This window comes from Tarenaya hassleriana, unplaced genomic scaffold (assembly GCF_000463585.1).
Source record: "Tarenaya hassleriana unplaced genomic scaffold, ASM46358v1 Cleome7, whole genome shotgun sequence".
Classification (NCBI taxonomy): Eukaryota; Viridiplantae; Streptophyta; class Magnoliopsida; order Brassicales; family Cleomaceae; genus Tarenaya; species Tarenaya hassleriana.
This window is the reverse complement of record NW_010969548.1, coordinates 4,711,094-4,727,116: the sequence shown is the minus strand read 5'-3', so window position 1 is coordinate 4,727,116 and position 16,023 is coordinate 4,711,094. Positions and strand designations below refer to the sequence as shown.

At 36.3% G+C, this 16,023-nt stretch overlaps 4 protein-coding genes across 8 annotated transcripts in view; 3 read left to right on the top strand and 1 right to left on the bottom strand.

Moving 5' to 3' along the window:
- The first annotated feature begins 2,232 nt into the window (after nucleotides 1-2,232).
- On the top strand, nucleotides 2,233-2,837 carry LOC104801423 (ethylene-responsive transcription factor RAP2-9). Its single transcript, XM_010524696.2, has one exon. The coding sequence runs from the start codon at nucleotides 2,340-2,342 to the stop codon at nucleotides 2,802-2,804; it is 465 nt and encodes a 154-aa protein (XP_010522998.1). The 5' UTR covers nucleotides 2,233-2,339; the 3' UTR covers nucleotides 2,805-2,837.
- Nucleotides 2,838-6,019: 3,182 nt separating this feature from the next.
- Nucleotides 6,020-9,100, top strand: LOC104801422 (magnesium transporter MRS2-4). The gene is made up of 4 exons (XM_010524695.2): nucleotides 6,020-6,353; nucleotides 7,358-7,773; nucleotides 7,850-8,134; nucleotides 8,664-9,100. Exons 1-4 carry the CDS (start codon nucleotides 6,020-6,022, stop codon nucleotides 8,940-8,942), a joined length of 1,314 nt encoding a protein of 437 aa, XP_010522997.1. The 3' UTR covers nucleotides 8,943-9,100.
- A 1,998-nt stretch (nucleotides 9,101-11,098) lies between these two features.
- On the top strand, nucleotides 11,099-14,584 carry LOC104801421 (uncharacterized protein At4g06598). 4 transcript variants are annotated; one of them, XM_010524694.2, is made up of 5 exons: nucleotides 11,099-11,269; nucleotides 12,275-12,437; nucleotides 12,595-13,156; nucleotides 13,445-13,647; nucleotides 13,849-14,584. In XM_010524694.2, the coding sequence occupies exons 2-5, from the start codon at nucleotides 12,275-12,277 to the stop codon at nucleotides 14,019-14,021; spliced, it is 1,101 nt and encodes a 366-aa protein (XP_010522996.1). In that variant the 5' UTR covers nucleotides 11,099-11,269; the 3' UTR covers nucleotides 14,022-14,584. The 4 variants fall into 4 exon arrangements, with proteins under 4 accessions (XP_010522996.1, XP_010522994.1, XP_010522995.1 ...); XM_010524692.2 differs by having other exon boundaries at nucleotides 11,100-11,269; nucleotides 12,271-12,437; XM_010524693.2 differs by having other exon boundaries at nucleotides 11,100-11,269; nucleotides 12,271-12,545; nucleotides 12,703-13,156.
- A 114-nt stretch (nucleotides 14,585-14,698) lies between these two features.
- LOC104801420 (uncharacterized zinc finger protein At4g06634) overlaps nucleotides 14,699-16,023 on the bottom strand; it is a 2,923-nt gene continuing 1,598 nt past the window's right edge. The window contains exons 4-6 of one of the 2 annotated variants that reach the window (XM_010524690.1): nucleotides 15,882-15,971; nucleotides 15,594-15,737; nucleotides 14,699-15,400 (exon numbers count right to left, since the gene is read on the bottom strand). In XM_010524690.1, the coding sequence (XP_010522992.1) occupies nucleotides 14,828-15,400; nucleotides 15,594-15,737; nucleotides 15,882-15,971 (807 nt within the window). In that variant the 3' untranslated portion in view covers nucleotides 14,699-14,827. The remainder of the gene's footprint in view (nucleotides 15,401-15,593; nucleotides 15,738-15,881; nucleotides 15,972-16,023) is intronic. The other variant, XM_010524691.2, reaches the window with a different exon arrangement.

The window sequence follows — 16,023 nt, the reverse complement described above, 5'->3', positions numbered from 1 at the left end:
CTTCCCTGATTTCTTGTTCTTAATTTTTAGAGAAAATTTCTGAGAGAAAACTTTCGAAGTCGAACCGCTAGAGAGTGAACAAGACTTGAAGATGTGTGAGGTTAGAATGCGAGAAATTAGGGAACGTTCATAAACTGCTCATTTAATCACAGAAAATTCAAATTTTAAAGAAAAACCTTAATTATTTTTCAATTTCTGTTCGGAGATAATTTAGCATATTCACATCAGCAAAACCGCTCAAATAATCACAGGTTATTAAATGAAAAACTTAAACAAAATTGACAGAATCACATTCGCATGAGGAAGTCAAATAATTAGGTCAAGAAATCCTGCCACGAAGATAATCAGGTCTTGGAGATGGATCATACAGTCAGTTGTATTTCACACAGTCTCAGAAGCTTCTCAACCAAGAATTACAAACTATTGAAAAAACAAGAATTCCCAAACTGATTCTATTTCTTTGATACTTGTCAAGTACACTTCAATCCTTTCCAAGTATCACTCAACCCACCCAGTTTTACTCCCCCTGAGTAAAATCTCAATATCACAAGAAATTCTATCAGCTACAAACAGTGGCGGACGTATAAAATTATTCAACTGGGGGCAATTTTATTTTTATTATAAACAATATTAATTTTATGGTGGCATTATACGGTTTTATTCAAAATTTTCTATAATTTGTGAAAAATAATATTTTTTAATTGGTTGAGTGGGGGCATGTGCCCCCATACACTTATACGTAGATTCGCCCTTGGCTACAAATACTTTGTATGCATCACACACCCCGTGTTACCCTAGATCACGTCTCGGCCAGTGAGCGGTTCGTCTGTTACTTAAGACTCTCCCTCATATATACCTCATGTTCTCTCAGAAGTCACTCACCAGTGTTTCCTGTACATATAACCCTCACCAAAATCACAGACTCAACTCTCACAAACAATAATCTCGACAACCTTTTCTGTAATAGAATCTTCAGTATATATACAATTCTTTATATAAGTGATTCTCTCAATATCTTTCGAATATGTGCTTTGCATTTGTCTTAATTGATGCAAATGTATTCTTTCTTTTTATTGCCTCTTTCTTTTTGTGCTTCCGAGATTCAACTTCATATTTTCATTTGTCGATTTGGACCTTCTAGATGTTGAATATACTATTTTCTTACTTTAACAAATAGGATAAATAGTAGGATGACAATTTTAGTTATTAACGGAATAAGTGAATTAGATGAAAAAACCGATAATTTGTTTGGAAAACTGAGTTGTTTTTCAATAAAAAAAAACCAAATTCGAATTGAACTGAAATGATTCGAAATAAATATAAAAAACTAATGGTTATAATTTTTTTATAACCAAATATAAGCGAAGTGAACCGAAATGGCTACCCTAATGAATATGTATGTCTAATCGATCTCACAAAAACGAAAAAATCTAAACATACAAATCAGACTTCAAAAAACCAAAACATTCGAATTAACAATTGCATGCTGTTGTAGGAGTGATTGAAACATACATATCTATCTAATTTCAAAATCCCCGTAGACTTCCCGAAATTCCGGTTAATCAGCAAAATTTCCGGTACAGAGAGAAAACCGGAGGAATTTGTCGGGTAGTGGGAACCGTAAAGGATGAGATTCCACGTCGGCAGGCCAAATGTCCACGAGCCGCTTCTTGCGTTCACCTTTTCCATCTCTCAGACGCAAGCGGCCATTTTCAGTCGCTTCAGGACTTTGCACTAATTCCGATTCATTTATTATTTACAATTTTTTTCCACTCAAAATATATTTAATTCCCCCCACGATTTAGATCTTGATGGGACGACCTCTTTTTAAAATATTTAGTTTTTTGGATTTTGGGTTTAACCTTTTTACATATTTTGTTAAAAAAATCTTGGTTTTTTATAATAAAAAGGTCACGTTTCATATAATTTTTTCATTAAATAAATGGGTTTAGAAAACTTTGGGTCTGCCAATTGCAAAGAAACCTAAATATTAAAAGTTTGAATGAAAGATTTTTATAGGAGTTTGGCGTGTTTTAATAATTGTGAAAATCAATTCCACATAATTAAAGATTGTATTATAACCCCAATTAGTCGTGAGGCTAATTTGAAGGAGATTGTGGTAAGTGATGGGTTATGTCGGCTAAATATGGCTTTTATAAATTAAAAGGGTAAAATATTATATATATATATATATTTATATATGTATATATAAATAATCGTGGCGGTCGAGCCACAGACGTCATTTGTAGCCGCCAAACCGGAAACTCATCCTTCTTTTGTCTCATCCTCATCTCTATATATATACACATACGCAAACACATACAGCAGCAGCAGCAGCGATGGGGGCGGAGAATTTTCCGGCGAGTTCCGCGGCGGGAAAGGGGAAGAGGGTGCGGCGGCGGAGCCAGAAGGAGAGGCCGTACAGAGGGATAAGGATGAGGAAGTGGGGCAAGTGGGTCGCCGAGATCAGGGAACCGAACAAGCGGTCAAGGTTATGGTTAGGGTCTTACTCCTCCGCCGTCGCCGCCGCCAGAGCCTACGACACCGCCGTCTTCTACCTCCGTGGCCCTTCCGCCAGACTCAACTTTCCCGACCTCATCTTCGCCGATGACGGCGGCGGCGGCGGAGAAGTGGGGGACATGTCGGCCGCAGTGATACGGAAGAGGGCGGCGGAGGTCGGAGCCAGAGTCGATGCGGCGGTCCGGTCAGGACAAGCGGCGGAGTCCGCCGCGCCGTGGAGGACGGCGGAGAAGCCTGACCTGAATAAGTTGCCGGAGGCCGGAAGTTATGAGGTGGGGGTTTAAATTAATAAAAAAAACCCATTGATGTAAAAAAAACTGGTTATGTCGATTCGGATCTTTTAGGGTTTCCAAAGAATCTGGACTTCTGCATGTACCCAGTTAGGGTTTTCATAGAGATAAGTAGTTGGGAGTTGTATATGTATAGTTTGGTCGGATATATCATATGCCCGGAAACGGAATCTTGTAAGACGAGGTTCTGTTTAACCCGAGGCAAACTAGCTTGGAATAAATACATATATATATATATAGAAAATGGTTATATATGAAATTTTTATTTCTGACATCTTATATCATACGGACGGATGATTCGATTTACAAATTTGGTAGTTTACAGCTTCTACCGGTTCTTTCGAATCTCTTTATCAATGGATTCTTGGGAAATTTGTACGTTAATTCGGTATTTTATATATATATATATATATATATATACACACACTTTGTCTATTTCATTTTTTTTCTTTCTGGTTTCGTAATAGTACTATGGCTGTTTTTTTTTGTTGTATAACCCATGAAATAGTCAACAAAACGACTGCGATTTATAAAATTTTCAGAGGATCAACTGTTTTATGGATGACTTGGGGAAAAAACTCATAATAAATAATTTCGGACCACATATGAGTGAAATTTCCATTCGGTTTCTTGATTTAATATAACATGTACTGTGTAGATATGCATACGTGTCTTCCTTGTAGGAAAAACTATGGCATTATGATTAAATAAATTCCGATACGACTCCATTATCAATTCAGTCGATACGGCAATTAAAAAATAAATAAATTGTAGAGTTCAATCATTGGATTCGAGTGATTTAAAAAAAAAAACCGAAGCGAAGTTTCAGGACCAACATCGATTGTTTTTTGTTTTTGTTTTTGTTTTTTTTAATTCATGGCGGCACTGTGGTCGGCTTGTTCCACCGTCATTTCATTTGGGTGGCATAGTTGAAATTGTGGATTTTACTTTATTTTTTTTTAAATTTTATAACATTATCGTGCAACAAATACTAAAGTAGTTATGTGTATATATATATATATATATGATAAATTAATTAATTTAACAAATAGCACATCAGGGTTCGGTTTCATAGGATAAATTAATAATATGGCGAAGAAGATGTACGATATTAATGTATAAATGATACTAACTTCATTTCATTTTACGTGACTTTTTAGAATAGTTTTTTTTTGTTTCAAAAATAAGTAACGATTTGAGATTTTCTATATAATTTTTTTTTTCAAATTTATCCCTTATTAATAATATTTAAATACTCTACATAATATTTTTTTGTACAATAAATGGGTATTTTGGATACAATATTATTTTTTTAATTTATAAATTTAAATTTTAAACATCAATTATAATAAAATAGAGGGAGTAAATAGCACTCTTCTATTAGAAATATATAAAATGTTTTATCTGACTGTTTTTTCGGAATATTTGTATTTTAGGTCTAACTTTTGTTGAATACAGTGGCCGATGGTTTTTTTTTTATCTATGCGACGAACCTTTCATTTGGGAAATTAACTATGTGATATCATTATTTAATTAGCCGAATATATTTTTTGGTCTATTATATTATTAGTTTTTTAAGAATTAGGGAAATCGTGTAAAACAAATATAAAAAATATTAAAAAATGACATATTTGTTCATCATATAGAAAACCAAGAAAATCTAAAACTAATAAAATAAAAGTAAATTTTCTTGATAATATAGAAATTTTGGCACAGTGTATATATGTAATTAGAACCAACAAAAGTGAATAAAATATGTTTGTTCTCAACAGCTGAAAAAAAAAAAAAAAAAAAAAGGGAACATTGAAAATGTACTGTGAATTTAATATTATCTATATCCCATCCAAAATTGTTATATCTAAATTACAATATTCTAAATATTCGACTTAACGTCTAAGAATTTTATTAAATCTCTTGTGAAAATCAAAGTTAGAAAATCATTGATCTTGTTGATAATTATAAGGATAATTCATAATCCGTAATCTCATCATTATCCGTCTAAAAGTCTAGTAAAAAAAAACCCAAAATGATATCGCCCTGCCTTTTGGCCAAAAGGTGAATTTTCATTATTAATTTGTTCATAATATTTTCTAGTACTATTATAACTTACATTTATAAAAATTTAGTTTTATAATTTGTTATATTTATGTACACTTTTATTAAATTTCAACGACTAAAATCCTTATATTATAATATTTTGGTGTGTGTATATATATAATATCGAGATGAAAACGACGTGAAATCGCATTTTAGATTAAATGTGAATGCTAAATTCTAAATAAATATATTTTATAATTCATATCCATGCGATGACAAGTGGATTTGGTTCCAATATATTAAATTTTATAAATTTATATTTCATATTTAATCTTCTAAAAACAATTTTTATCGTGATTAATGCAGTCAAATTGATATTTTTCTAGAGTAAGCAACTTTGTTAAATAAAAAGAAATTTGGAAAAACACACAGCTTTATAAAAAATTCCAAAAGGAATATTAAATTCTTAAAAACAAAGTTTTTAATATGTATGTGTATGTATGTATATATGTGTGTGTATTTTTTATATTTTAAATTTTTTTATCAACGTAATTGCCTTGGATGACATGATGTGTGATTTAGTTGTCTAATTGTATTTTTGGTTTATACAGTTAACAATGTTAGGAGTTACTTGGAATTTGACAAAAATTTATATAGTTCATTCAGGTTTTTAGAATTCAGTATAAATTGTGACAATTGTTTTTAAATAAATTAAAGATACTAAGACCACATGATAAATATAAAAGAAAATAAACAAATGTTACCGGGAAACGGCGTATTCGGTTGCAGTCTTTGTGACCTACGGTGGTTGCCGTACGGTAATAGGAAACGGGTTAAAAGGGTTTCCAGTGAAGCGTTATATACCAAACACAAAAAGAGTTTTTAAGGAAAGAAAAAACGAATATAATAAATAAAACCAGAGAATCGATGCATTATGGGATTTTATCTTAATTAGTAATATTACAATTGAACGTAATTATTATTAATAGATTATTAAAAATAAATAAATCGAGCATACGGGGAAACGGGGGCGAGGGTCTATTTTTGGTACTGAAAGAGCAGAAGCCGAGGAAGAAGAGGAATTAGCGGCGGATTCTCCTGCAGCCATCGTCAGATCTCCGGCTCTTTATAGGACTGATTGATCAGAACGTTGCGATTTCCGGCTTGGATCGATGGGAAAAGGTCCATTCTCGTTTCGCCGTCCTTCGAGCCTCCGTCACCGGAAAAAGTCTGCCGCACCGGGGAAGGAGGGATCAGGGACTCCATCTCCGGTCATTGTTCCGTCTTCGCCACCGCCTCCCCCGCCTATTAATTCGGCGGCGGCGGGAGGAGCGGGGAAGGCGAAGAAGAAGGCCGGCGGAGCGAGGCTGTGGATGAGGTTCGATCGGACGGGGGGGATGGAGGTGGTGGAATGCGATAAGAGCACCATCATCAAACGCGCTTCTGTTCCTGCTAGGGATTTGAGGATTCTCGGCCCTGTTTTCTCTCATTCTTCCAATATTTTAGGTGATTTTGTGATTCAACCCCTTAACGATTTCTTTCGCTGAAATTGTCTCCCTCCTGAATTGCATTTGTCTCATCAGATACAGATAATTCGGTTTTTATGTCACCATATTAACTAATATTCTTGTGTTAGGTTGTTGTTAATCCTCTTCTAAGTAATCGAATTAGGGCATTTTCATCTAGAAATGCTTCACGGAGTTTGTGTGAACTAGGGGTTTGATTGCTCGGCCATTTTGTTATCAGAAGGATTCTCCTATAGAATTATGAAGACAAGAATGTGAGTCACTGTGCATGTATTAGCTGTTATAGAGATGAACCTTGACATTTTAATGGTGAATGGGATTGTTATCTGCAGTCTGCAGATTCAGTTGACTATTCGCTTAAGTAGTGCTACCTTTGTTATGATATCTGTTTTGATTCTCGGACAAGTATTTCTGTGGATATGTTTCTCAATGAAAAAGGTAGGATTGACATCTGAAATGTTCTTGTCTTGTTTGTTCGGATTCAGCAGCATTTGCAGAATTTAATGTCTCTCCTAATAGTTGGGTTTTCGGCTAGTTTCTGAAGGATAATTCGTAAATTTATTGGAGGATTCTGCTATCATTTTGTTTCATGTTACTGGGGTTAGATGCTAACATGTGACAATGTTGTATGAGAAGTTAGAACATCTTCATTGGATGCATTATTGCATTCTTACTTAAGAATACAAACATTTTATCGGTTAAGAATCTTTGTTTGTAAGCTGAAATTATGTTCTTTCTGTCTCTGCCTGCGTATTTTCAGCCCCGCCCCCAAAATCTAGCGATCATTCTACTCTATTATGTGTAATTTGTTTTGGCAAGCTGTAGAATTCCTGAATTTTTTTTTCCTAATTGTTTTTTCCCTAATTGTTCTTCTCTGTGAACTTGGGAATGAGGCGATGTTGATGATGTTCTTCTCTGTGCTAATAAGTCTTCTCCCACCGAGGAAGGTATTGAGGATTTATGAGTTCTTGTTCTGCTTTGCAGCTAGAGAAAAAGCTGTTGTGGTCAATCTAGAGTTCATAAAGGCCATAGTCACCGCGGAAGAGGTACTGCTGTTGGATCCTGTCCGGCCTGAAGTTCTCCCCTTTGTTGATCGGTTAAAGCGACAGTTCCCTCAAAGGAGTGGAACCGAAAACGAGCAGCCTGTTTCTGCGATTGTGCAATCTCCGCATGACCCAGAAGCTGCCGAAGGCTTGCAGAGTGAGCTCCCGTTCGAATTTCAAGTTCTCGAGATAGCACTTGAGGTCGTCTGCTCTTATATCGACAGCTGTGTGGTGGCCCTCGAGACAGAGGCATGGCCAGTCCTCGATGAACTAACCAAGAATGTCAGTACCGAGAATCTTGAATACGTTCGAAGCCTGAAAAGTAATCTCACCCGCTTGCTAGCTCGTGTACAAAAGGTAATAATCTCGTTTAGCTTCGTCCCCTTCCTCCTCCTCAACATTAACGAAAACCCGTTTTTTGTAATACTACCAGGTGAGAGATGAAATCGAACATCTATTAGATGATAACGAAGACATGGCAGATTTGTACTTAACAAGGAAATGGATCCAGAGTCAGCAGGCCGAGGCAACACTCGCGGGCGTAACATCATCAAATAACATTGTCCCGTATGCATCAAATCTTCACCAGCTCGCATCAACAAGAAGCGGAAGTTTGTTAACGAGCAACAACGAAGGGGATGATGATGTAGAGGATTTGGAAATGCTTCTCGAGGCGTACTTCATGCAGCTAGAGGGAATGCGTAACAAGATTCTCACGGTAAGTAGTAGTAATTAGGGGTGACTGATTTGGTTAATAACCGAATAACTGGACTTGTTTGAACCGAATGACATGCAACCGTAACTAAACCAAATCCGATATAAAATCGACCAGTTATGATTTCACTGAAAATAGAAATAAGGACCAACTTAATTCGAGTCCCCATGGGGTATTGGGGAAGAGAATATACTAGAGAGTCTTACCCCTACCCCACGATAAGTGAGGTTACCATAAAAACAAAAAATGAATCGAATAAAAAGTAACCAAAAAAATAATGAAATATCTTTGAAAAATAAATATTTTTATCAATAAAAATCGAATTCGAGTCGAATTGAATTCGATATAAAAACCGAATGGTTATTGTTTTCCTAAAACCTAAATAACCGAACCCAAATATAGCTTAACAGAATCGGAACCAAAACCCGAAATGGCCATCCTAACGTATCGAAAATCCAACAAAAGGGTTAAATCCTGATCTTGGTTCTTTAATGGTTTTTCGAAACGAATAATAGTAATGAGCATTGGGCAGGTGCGGGAATACATCGACGACACGGAGGACTACGTGAACATACAGCTTGATAACCAGCGGAATGAGCTGATCCAGCTTCAGCTGACGCTGACGATAGCGTCGTTCGCGATAGCGCTAGAGACGTTGGTAGCTAGCCTCTTCGGTATGAACATTCACTGCCCATTGTACGACACGCACGGCGTTTTCGGATACTTCGTGTGGAGTGTCACGGCTTTTTGCATTGTGGTTTTCGTCGTCGTCTTTGGTTACGCTCGGTGGAAGAAACTGCTTGGCTCCTAATGCAAAACACTCATGTAAGCCTCTCTCTCTGTGTTGTACTATACGTGATCCGTAGGATCCATTCCATTGTGTTTTGTCTTTGCTTAGTTTTAAAATTCCATCTAATAATACGTGGGAAAAAGTGTCCGATATGAAATCCGCTCGCGAGTTGAGATTAATGGGTCTATTAGAAATATATATATAAATATGTCTGAAGATTTATTAAAATATATGTAAATATATATTAGAGATAGACGCGAATAATTTAGTTTGTTAAGTTTACTATGCAAATATCTCTCTCTTACTGTTTTCCTTTGGAAAACTATTAACAGGAAAAAAAAAACCTGTATAGACAACATTAGACATTATATGATACAGATTGGACACTAGTAGGCCATTCTTGTTGTTTTGATTTTCGTTGTTTTTAAGTAGTTTTAAATTTGAAACTAATATTCTTGTTTATAGATATAAAAAAGGAAATTAGAATATTAATACTTGAACTTGTAAAATTTCTCTAAATGTAATAATTTTGATATTGACAAAATGTTACCGTGTCATCTGCAATGTCATATGCAAAGTGGATAAATTATAAATTGTCACATCATCATTTGGGTTGACATGCTAGTATTTAGAGTTAAATTTGACATTATTTATAAAGTTCACATTTATTTCAATATGAATATCAAATTTCGGGTTTTAAAAGATAAAAATAAAATTGAAATTTTATTTAGAAATTTTTTACAAAGTTAGGTATTATAATCTTCTATTTTTTCTCCCAAAAAAAATGCCAATTAACATACAAAAACAAATCAAGAATATGGTTGTTGGGTATTTGATGTAAAGAAGAAGCAAAGGTTTTACATTGACATGTGACCTATTAGCTCAGTTGGCAATGGCCTCAGCTTCTAAACCTCCTCCATGAACCCATCTGGTTGTTGGACTCTCTTTTTTTCTTATTTTTTTTTGCATATCCAACTCTAAGAAAAAGATAATCTTAATTTACGGGAAATTTCCGTTTTAATATAAGAACTCCGATAAAAATGTCAATTTAATATATATTAGAAAGTGGTAATTTAGCACATATTAATAATGTTAATAGATTAATATACGAGCTCCTTTAAATACCAATTAAATGCCCCAAAAATTTCTATACATTCTAAATTTTTTTTATGAATGTTATCCAAACGTGCTTGACAAAATGGTAAGGTGGAAAGATACAAAATGCACTCTAAACCCATTTTGGGCTACATTTTACCCAAAAAAAAAAAAAATCTATGAATGTTAATACGGTTAACTTATTACATACTTCGAGGATTCATAAATGACGTGCATCCAAAAAATGGTAAGACGTCATACCATATGCCACGTAAGAAAAACATCATGACATATTAAAAACATAAATAAAATATGTATTCAATTAAATACGTGCTTTATACACGTATAGATATATACACATACAAACTTATGCACACATACATCTATGTGTTTATACATGCTTATAGACATGGACATAAAAATGTATGTCTATATAATGGTGTATACGTGTGTATGTGTATATATAATTATGAAAATATGTGTATGCATATAAACATTATATATATGTATGTGCGTATATATGTATGTATGTATGTATGTATGCAAGTGTGTATATTATATATATGTACAAGCATGTATAGATAAATATGTACATATGCGTGTGTATATATATATATACATACAAGTATTTAATTTGTTATTGTTTCCATTTTTTTTAATTGTGTGAGCGGCGAGCGCTTTTATTTTTGTGATATATATATATATATACAGCATCCTATTTCATTTGTCCAGCGTCACGTCATTTTTCTTCGTCGAATTTCGTCATCCTATGAACGATTTTTTAATAGTCACTGTAATTTTTTTATAATACTTTTTTAAAATTTATTTATTTAATTGATATTTTTAAAAAAAAGCATAAGTTTGTTCTGTTAATCTAGAAACCAGAGAATCGATGCATTATGGGATTTTATCTTAATTAGTAATATTACAATTGAACGTAATTATTATTAATAGATTATTAAAAATAAATAAATCGAGCATACGGGGAAACGGGGGCGAGGGTCTATTTTTGGTACTAAAAAACTTTAGGCTTTACTGATCAAACCAGCTCAGCTCCCAACCTCTTTCCACCATTTAAAAAAAATTAAAAAAAAAGAAAATAGTTAAATAAATACAGAATCAGAGAGGTTGAAGAACAAGTAGACCTTCATCACTCGACGACGACGACGACGACCATCATCATCGATACAGCATCACCACTTCACCGTTCCTATCATCTCCTCCTCATTCTCCTGTTCGATTCCGAGATCCCGGTACGAGTTCTCTGAGTTCACGCTTCTTCTCTTCGTTTGATCTTCATTTGTGCTTCAGTCTCTCTTTCGGGTTTTTTCCGCTTCGGATAAATCTGTGTATTCGCTGATCTCTGTCCCTTTGTTTGTTTTTCTGGGAAAATCTCTCTCTCTTCGATTCGTCCGGTTTTGTTTCGTGCATTGATTGTGTTGTTCTACTCTCATGTTTCTGGGTTTGCTCCACCTTTTAGGGTTTCTGGCATTGTGGATTTTCCTTGGTGATTAAAATTTTGCTAAGAGGAAAATTGAGTTTCCTTCGAGTTTTAAGATAGATGGCTTATCCGTTAATTCATGTTCGAGTTGCCCGAATGGAAAGGAATAGTAGCAGAATGTACTTTCGTGGCAATGGTGTTTAGGAGTTTGCCTTCGATGGTGTAGAGTTTGCCTCCAATGGCTGTAACTCTTCTTGTCACATTGTTTATCTACATTAACGGGCAAGGTTCGAGAGATTTGAACCAGAACTGACATAAAAGTTGTGGGATTTGGATTTCCCTTGAGATTTTTTTGTCACATTGTTTATCTCCCTTCGTATCACATTCATCAAATCATACTATATAAAAAGATCCTCCAAGTTTATATTTTTCTGGTTATGCTGTGAATTTTGTTTTGAGAGGTAACCTTTGCTTCTCACCTCACTCGAATGTGAGCCCTTATGCTACTATTTATGTAACTCGCTGTCAGGAAGAAGTACCTGTAGCAGTCCCTGAAAGATCTGGCACTTTCTTTTTTTTCCAAAACCAAACCTTGTTTTTGGCATATCTGGAGATTTTAGTCTCTATCCTCTTTTTTTTTTTGGTTGGTAAAGCTGTATTACCTATTTTTGGAAGTTATTTCTTGCATAGGTTGATCACCAATGCGTTAGATTGGTAATTTGTTGTTTTCTCATGGACCGGAAAAGCTTGTCCCTTCTTATCCCATTTACGTCTGAGTATATTTTGGTCGTTCATCGATTGTGTTTATTGCAGGCAGATGGCAAGCTCAAAGGGATCTCAGAACCTTAGAAACCTGCCATACTCTGGAAAGCAGGCTTTCCTTCCTCCTAAAAGTCCATTTCCCGGTGGTTCAACATTCTGTACTGATTTTGTTCCACATGGTTTTATTGGATCCAAAGCGGTTCAGAAGCCTCGAGAAGGAAATGCCCATCATCACCGAACATCGTCTGAGAGCTTTCTGATGGAGGAACAACCTTCTTGGCTTGATGACCTTCTCAACGAGCCAGAGACTCCTGTACGAAAAGGGGGTTCCACATGGTTTTAGTGGATCCAAAGCGGTTCAGAAGCCTCGAGAAGGAAATGCCCATCATCACCGAACATCGTCTGAGAGCTTTCTGATGGAGGAACAACCTTCTTGGCTTGATGACCTTCTCAACGAGCCAGAGACTCCTGTACGAAAAGGGGGTCATCGGCGTTCATCAAGTGACTCGTTTGCATATGTAGATGCTGCTAATGTTTCCGATATGCATTATTCTCTTTGGGATGATGGTAGAAATAAAAATAGTTTTGCTGGACATGCCAGAGGTCCAAAGGAGTTTGATGACCTCAAAGACGCCCAACATGTCTCTTTCTACCCTGCATTTCATTTGGCAAAGCCGAAAAATAAAGCTTGGGATTCAATATCAGATGCTGGAGCTCGCCCTAGCAATAGTTCTCTTTTTCTGGAGAACACTTCTGTCCCAAATCCAGGATCATCCAGTGTACCATATGAAACAGAAAGGATTTCATGTGCTGTAGATGGCAAGATGGCTCACGCCACACAATTCTCAAATAATTTCTGCAAGGTGTCTGCCGATAAAAAGGACAATTCTCAAGCTAAGCTTGCGGCTTCAGAGGCCGATACAAAACGTGCTAGGCAGTACGTGGCTTGTTTTGTTTCTTATAGTCTGTGTGAAGTGCCTTTGATTTTGAAATATTTATGGGTTGATTTGACAAGAGGTTTGAGTAGGAAACTGAATTGAATTTTCTGATTAAATCTGATTCGTGCATCTTATGCATGTTTTCGTGTGCAAAATGTATCTGATGCTAAGCATCCAGCTGATGAGGATCTAGGAATGAGTATGATCATTAGGATAATTAGTGTTTCTGAGTCTTGAGATTCTTGACTTCATACTGCACAATCAAGTGAGAAGACTTTCTTTTGCAGGCAATTCGCTCAACGCTCTCGGGTTCGTAAAATCCAATACATAGCAGAGCTGGAGAGGAATGTTCAGGCACTACAAGCAGAAGGTTCTGAAGTATCGGCAGAGCTTGATTTCCTCAATCAGCAGAATCTTATTCTGAGCGTAGAGAACAAAACTCTTAAGCAGCGGTTGGAAAGTTTAGCACAAGAGCAGCTCATTAAATACTGTAAGTTCACGGCCTCTGTGAAAAACGTCTACTTTTTCATGGTTCCATTGTCGAGGAAAGGTAATTTCTGCAATGAAAAGGTAAAAAGTGGATAATCGACAAAGTTTCAAGCCGAGATTTAAGGGTATTAGAAACCTTATGGCAGCTTTATCATGTACCTGATGTAAGAAAATTTGTTTAATTTTGTTTTTTTTTTTCAAGTGGAGCATGAAGTATTGGAGAAAGAGATTGTGAGGCTGAGAGCCTTATACCAGCAGCAACAACAGCTAGAACCACAGCAGCAAACAAAGAAACAAGCATCATCATCTAGCCACCAGCGCTCTAAGAGCAGAGATCTAGAGTCACAATTCTCAAACCTTTCCTTGAGGCCCTAAGGGTTTGCAGTTCAAACCCGAATTTGTTGTTTTAGGCATATGGTTGAGCTGCCTTTGCGGTATTCCATCAGCTTCTGAGGTGCTTCTCCAGGTTAAGAAGACATATCACATTGCCTCTTGTCTCTTGTTTATGCTTCTTAGTCAGTCCTTTAGCCCTTTGTTTGTTGACTGGTTTGACATCCCGACCGAGCGACTGCGGCCATTGGAAAAAAAAAACTGGTTAACCAGAGGCGGTTGCTGAAGGAATAGTTTCTGCTCCACGGGATCTCTCTCTTGTGTTAGGTAATTATGATCAGATATTAACTCAATTGTTTCATCTCTGGTCTGCAATCACAGTATCCATATTAGGGATTACTGGCTGCATTCTTCTAGAGTCCTATCTATCTCTGTGTTTCGTCTGTATTGTCTCATTCCAAGAGGACATGTCATGTAAAGTGTGTAGTGGTGATATGATATAAGCTCTTTTGCCTTTGCAAAGGTTGGCTTTGTTGTATGATCTGATTCAGCTGTCTGTGTAATTTCAAACTCTCCTATTTCTATAAGAAATCCGAGTTTGAAATCTTGCCCTAAGTTTTACTACGTGGTTTGTGAAACATAAACAGTATAGTGTTTTGTCTTTAATAATATAAAAGGCTGTCTGAAAATGGAAGTGGGAACTTGTTACTGTTACTGTAGGGTTGTAGAAGAAGAAAATGTGTTATATCAAGTGCCAATATATACTCAAAATCGCCATATCAAGAGAGCAAAGAGTTGGAGAGTACAGAGAAATACAGCAAAAAAAAAAAGAAGATAATCCCGGGATCGATTTAGTCTTCGTATTCCGTCTCTTCATCATCGTCCTCGTTGTTTTCCCCGTATCTCCAGCCCTCTTCGACATTCTCCCGATCTTCCTGTGTCTCCTCACTATCTTCTTCTTCTTCTTCAAATGTTCCTTTCACTTGCCATGGTTTCTTGGAAACTGTTACCGTGGCCGGTGATGATCTCGGACCTTTCTTCCCGGCTTTGCCTGGCGGTAACCTCAAACTCGGCTTAGTCCTTCCCTGTTGCTTCTGAACTTTCCCGTTTGAGTGTTTCCCATAAGCATCTTGGTCACTGCCTTCGTCCATATCATTCTCTCCATTGTTCTTGTTGTTAATGGTGGCGGCAGTGGTATTGGCATTCTCAGCGTTCTCTTCTGATAAATGCCCTGGATGCTCCCTCTTTAAGTGGAGCTTCAGCTTGTATTCGTGAATGTATGCTTTCTCACAACCTTCGTAAGGACATGCATATGGTCGGTCCAAAGATGCAGAGCCATATGCTGCCGATGATGTTTTTAGGTTCCTGGATACTTTCTCCGTAGGTGGAGTGCTATATTTGGGAGTTTCTGCTGCTACATTCTGCTAAAAATTTTACAAAAACAGAGAAATGAGTACTATACGGTTCGATGATGGATGAATAAGGCGAAAATGTAAACTTCTTGAGCATAGCAGTACATGAAACTACAATAACAGTTTCCTACAATGAGGGTTTCCATAGCACAAGCAAAAGTATTTCAGGAAATTATCGAACAGCCGAATGAGTAATATTTTTCACCTTTTCATGGGAAGTTGCAACGTGGTTCTTTAGCTTGTATTCATGAGCGTATCTCTTTCCACACCCGGGGTATGGGCAGATGTGATAGTTCTCTTGTGAATGAGTCTTCATGTGAGATCTGAGGTTAAAATCCAAGGAGAATGCCTGCACGATCAACTACATAAGTTTAGACGTGGAACGAGATTTACCGTAAGGACGTTATACTGGTAGCATGCCTCCCGTTTAAACAGAACAAAAGATATAACGATGTGTCCAACTAGATTGCTAAGAACGGTTAAAATTGATCACCTTTCCACAGCCTTCATGAGGGCATATAAAATCCCTTTCTCCCGTATGAATGAGAAAGTGTCTCTTTAACTTTGAACTATCCAAGAATTTCTGTTTCAGGAAACGGAAGTTAAATTCAAAATTGAAAGATCAGCAGGAAGAT

What these genes read in the sequence shown, in the direction of transcription:
- LOC104801421 (XM_010524694.2), top strand. Translation starts at nt 12,275, where the DNA reads ATGGCAAGCTCAAAGGGATCTCAGAACCTTAGAAACCTGCCATACTCT. An exon ending in GGTTCAGAAGCCTCGAGAAG is followed by an intron (nt 12,438 to 12,594) that starts GAAATGCCCATC and finishes AGCCTCGAGAAG; the next exon opens with GAAATGCCCATCATCACCGA. An exon ending in GATACAAAACGTGCTAGGCA is followed by an intron (nt 13,157 to 13,444) that starts GTACGTGGCTTG and finishes TTTCTTTTGCAG; the next exon opens with GCAATTCGCTCAACGCTCTC.
- LOC104801423 (XM_010524696.2), top strand. Translation starts at nt 2,340, where the DNA reads ATGGGGGCGGAGAATTTTCCGGCGAGTTCCGCGGCGGGAAAGGGGAAG.
- LOC104801422 (XM_010524695.2), top strand. Translation starts at nt 6,020, where the DNA reads ATGGGAAAAGGTCCATTCTCGTTTCGCCGTCCTTCGAGCCTCCGTCAC. An exon ending in TCATTCTTCCAATATTTTAG is followed by an intron (nt 6,354 to 7,357) that starts GTGATTTTGTGA and finishes TCTGCTTTGCAG; the next exon opens with CTAGAGAAAAAGCTGTTGTG. An exon ending in TGCTAGCTCGTGTACAAAAG is followed by an intron (nt 7,774 to 7,849) that starts GTAATAATCTCG and finishes TAATACTACCAG; the next exon opens with GTGAGAGATGAAATCGAACA.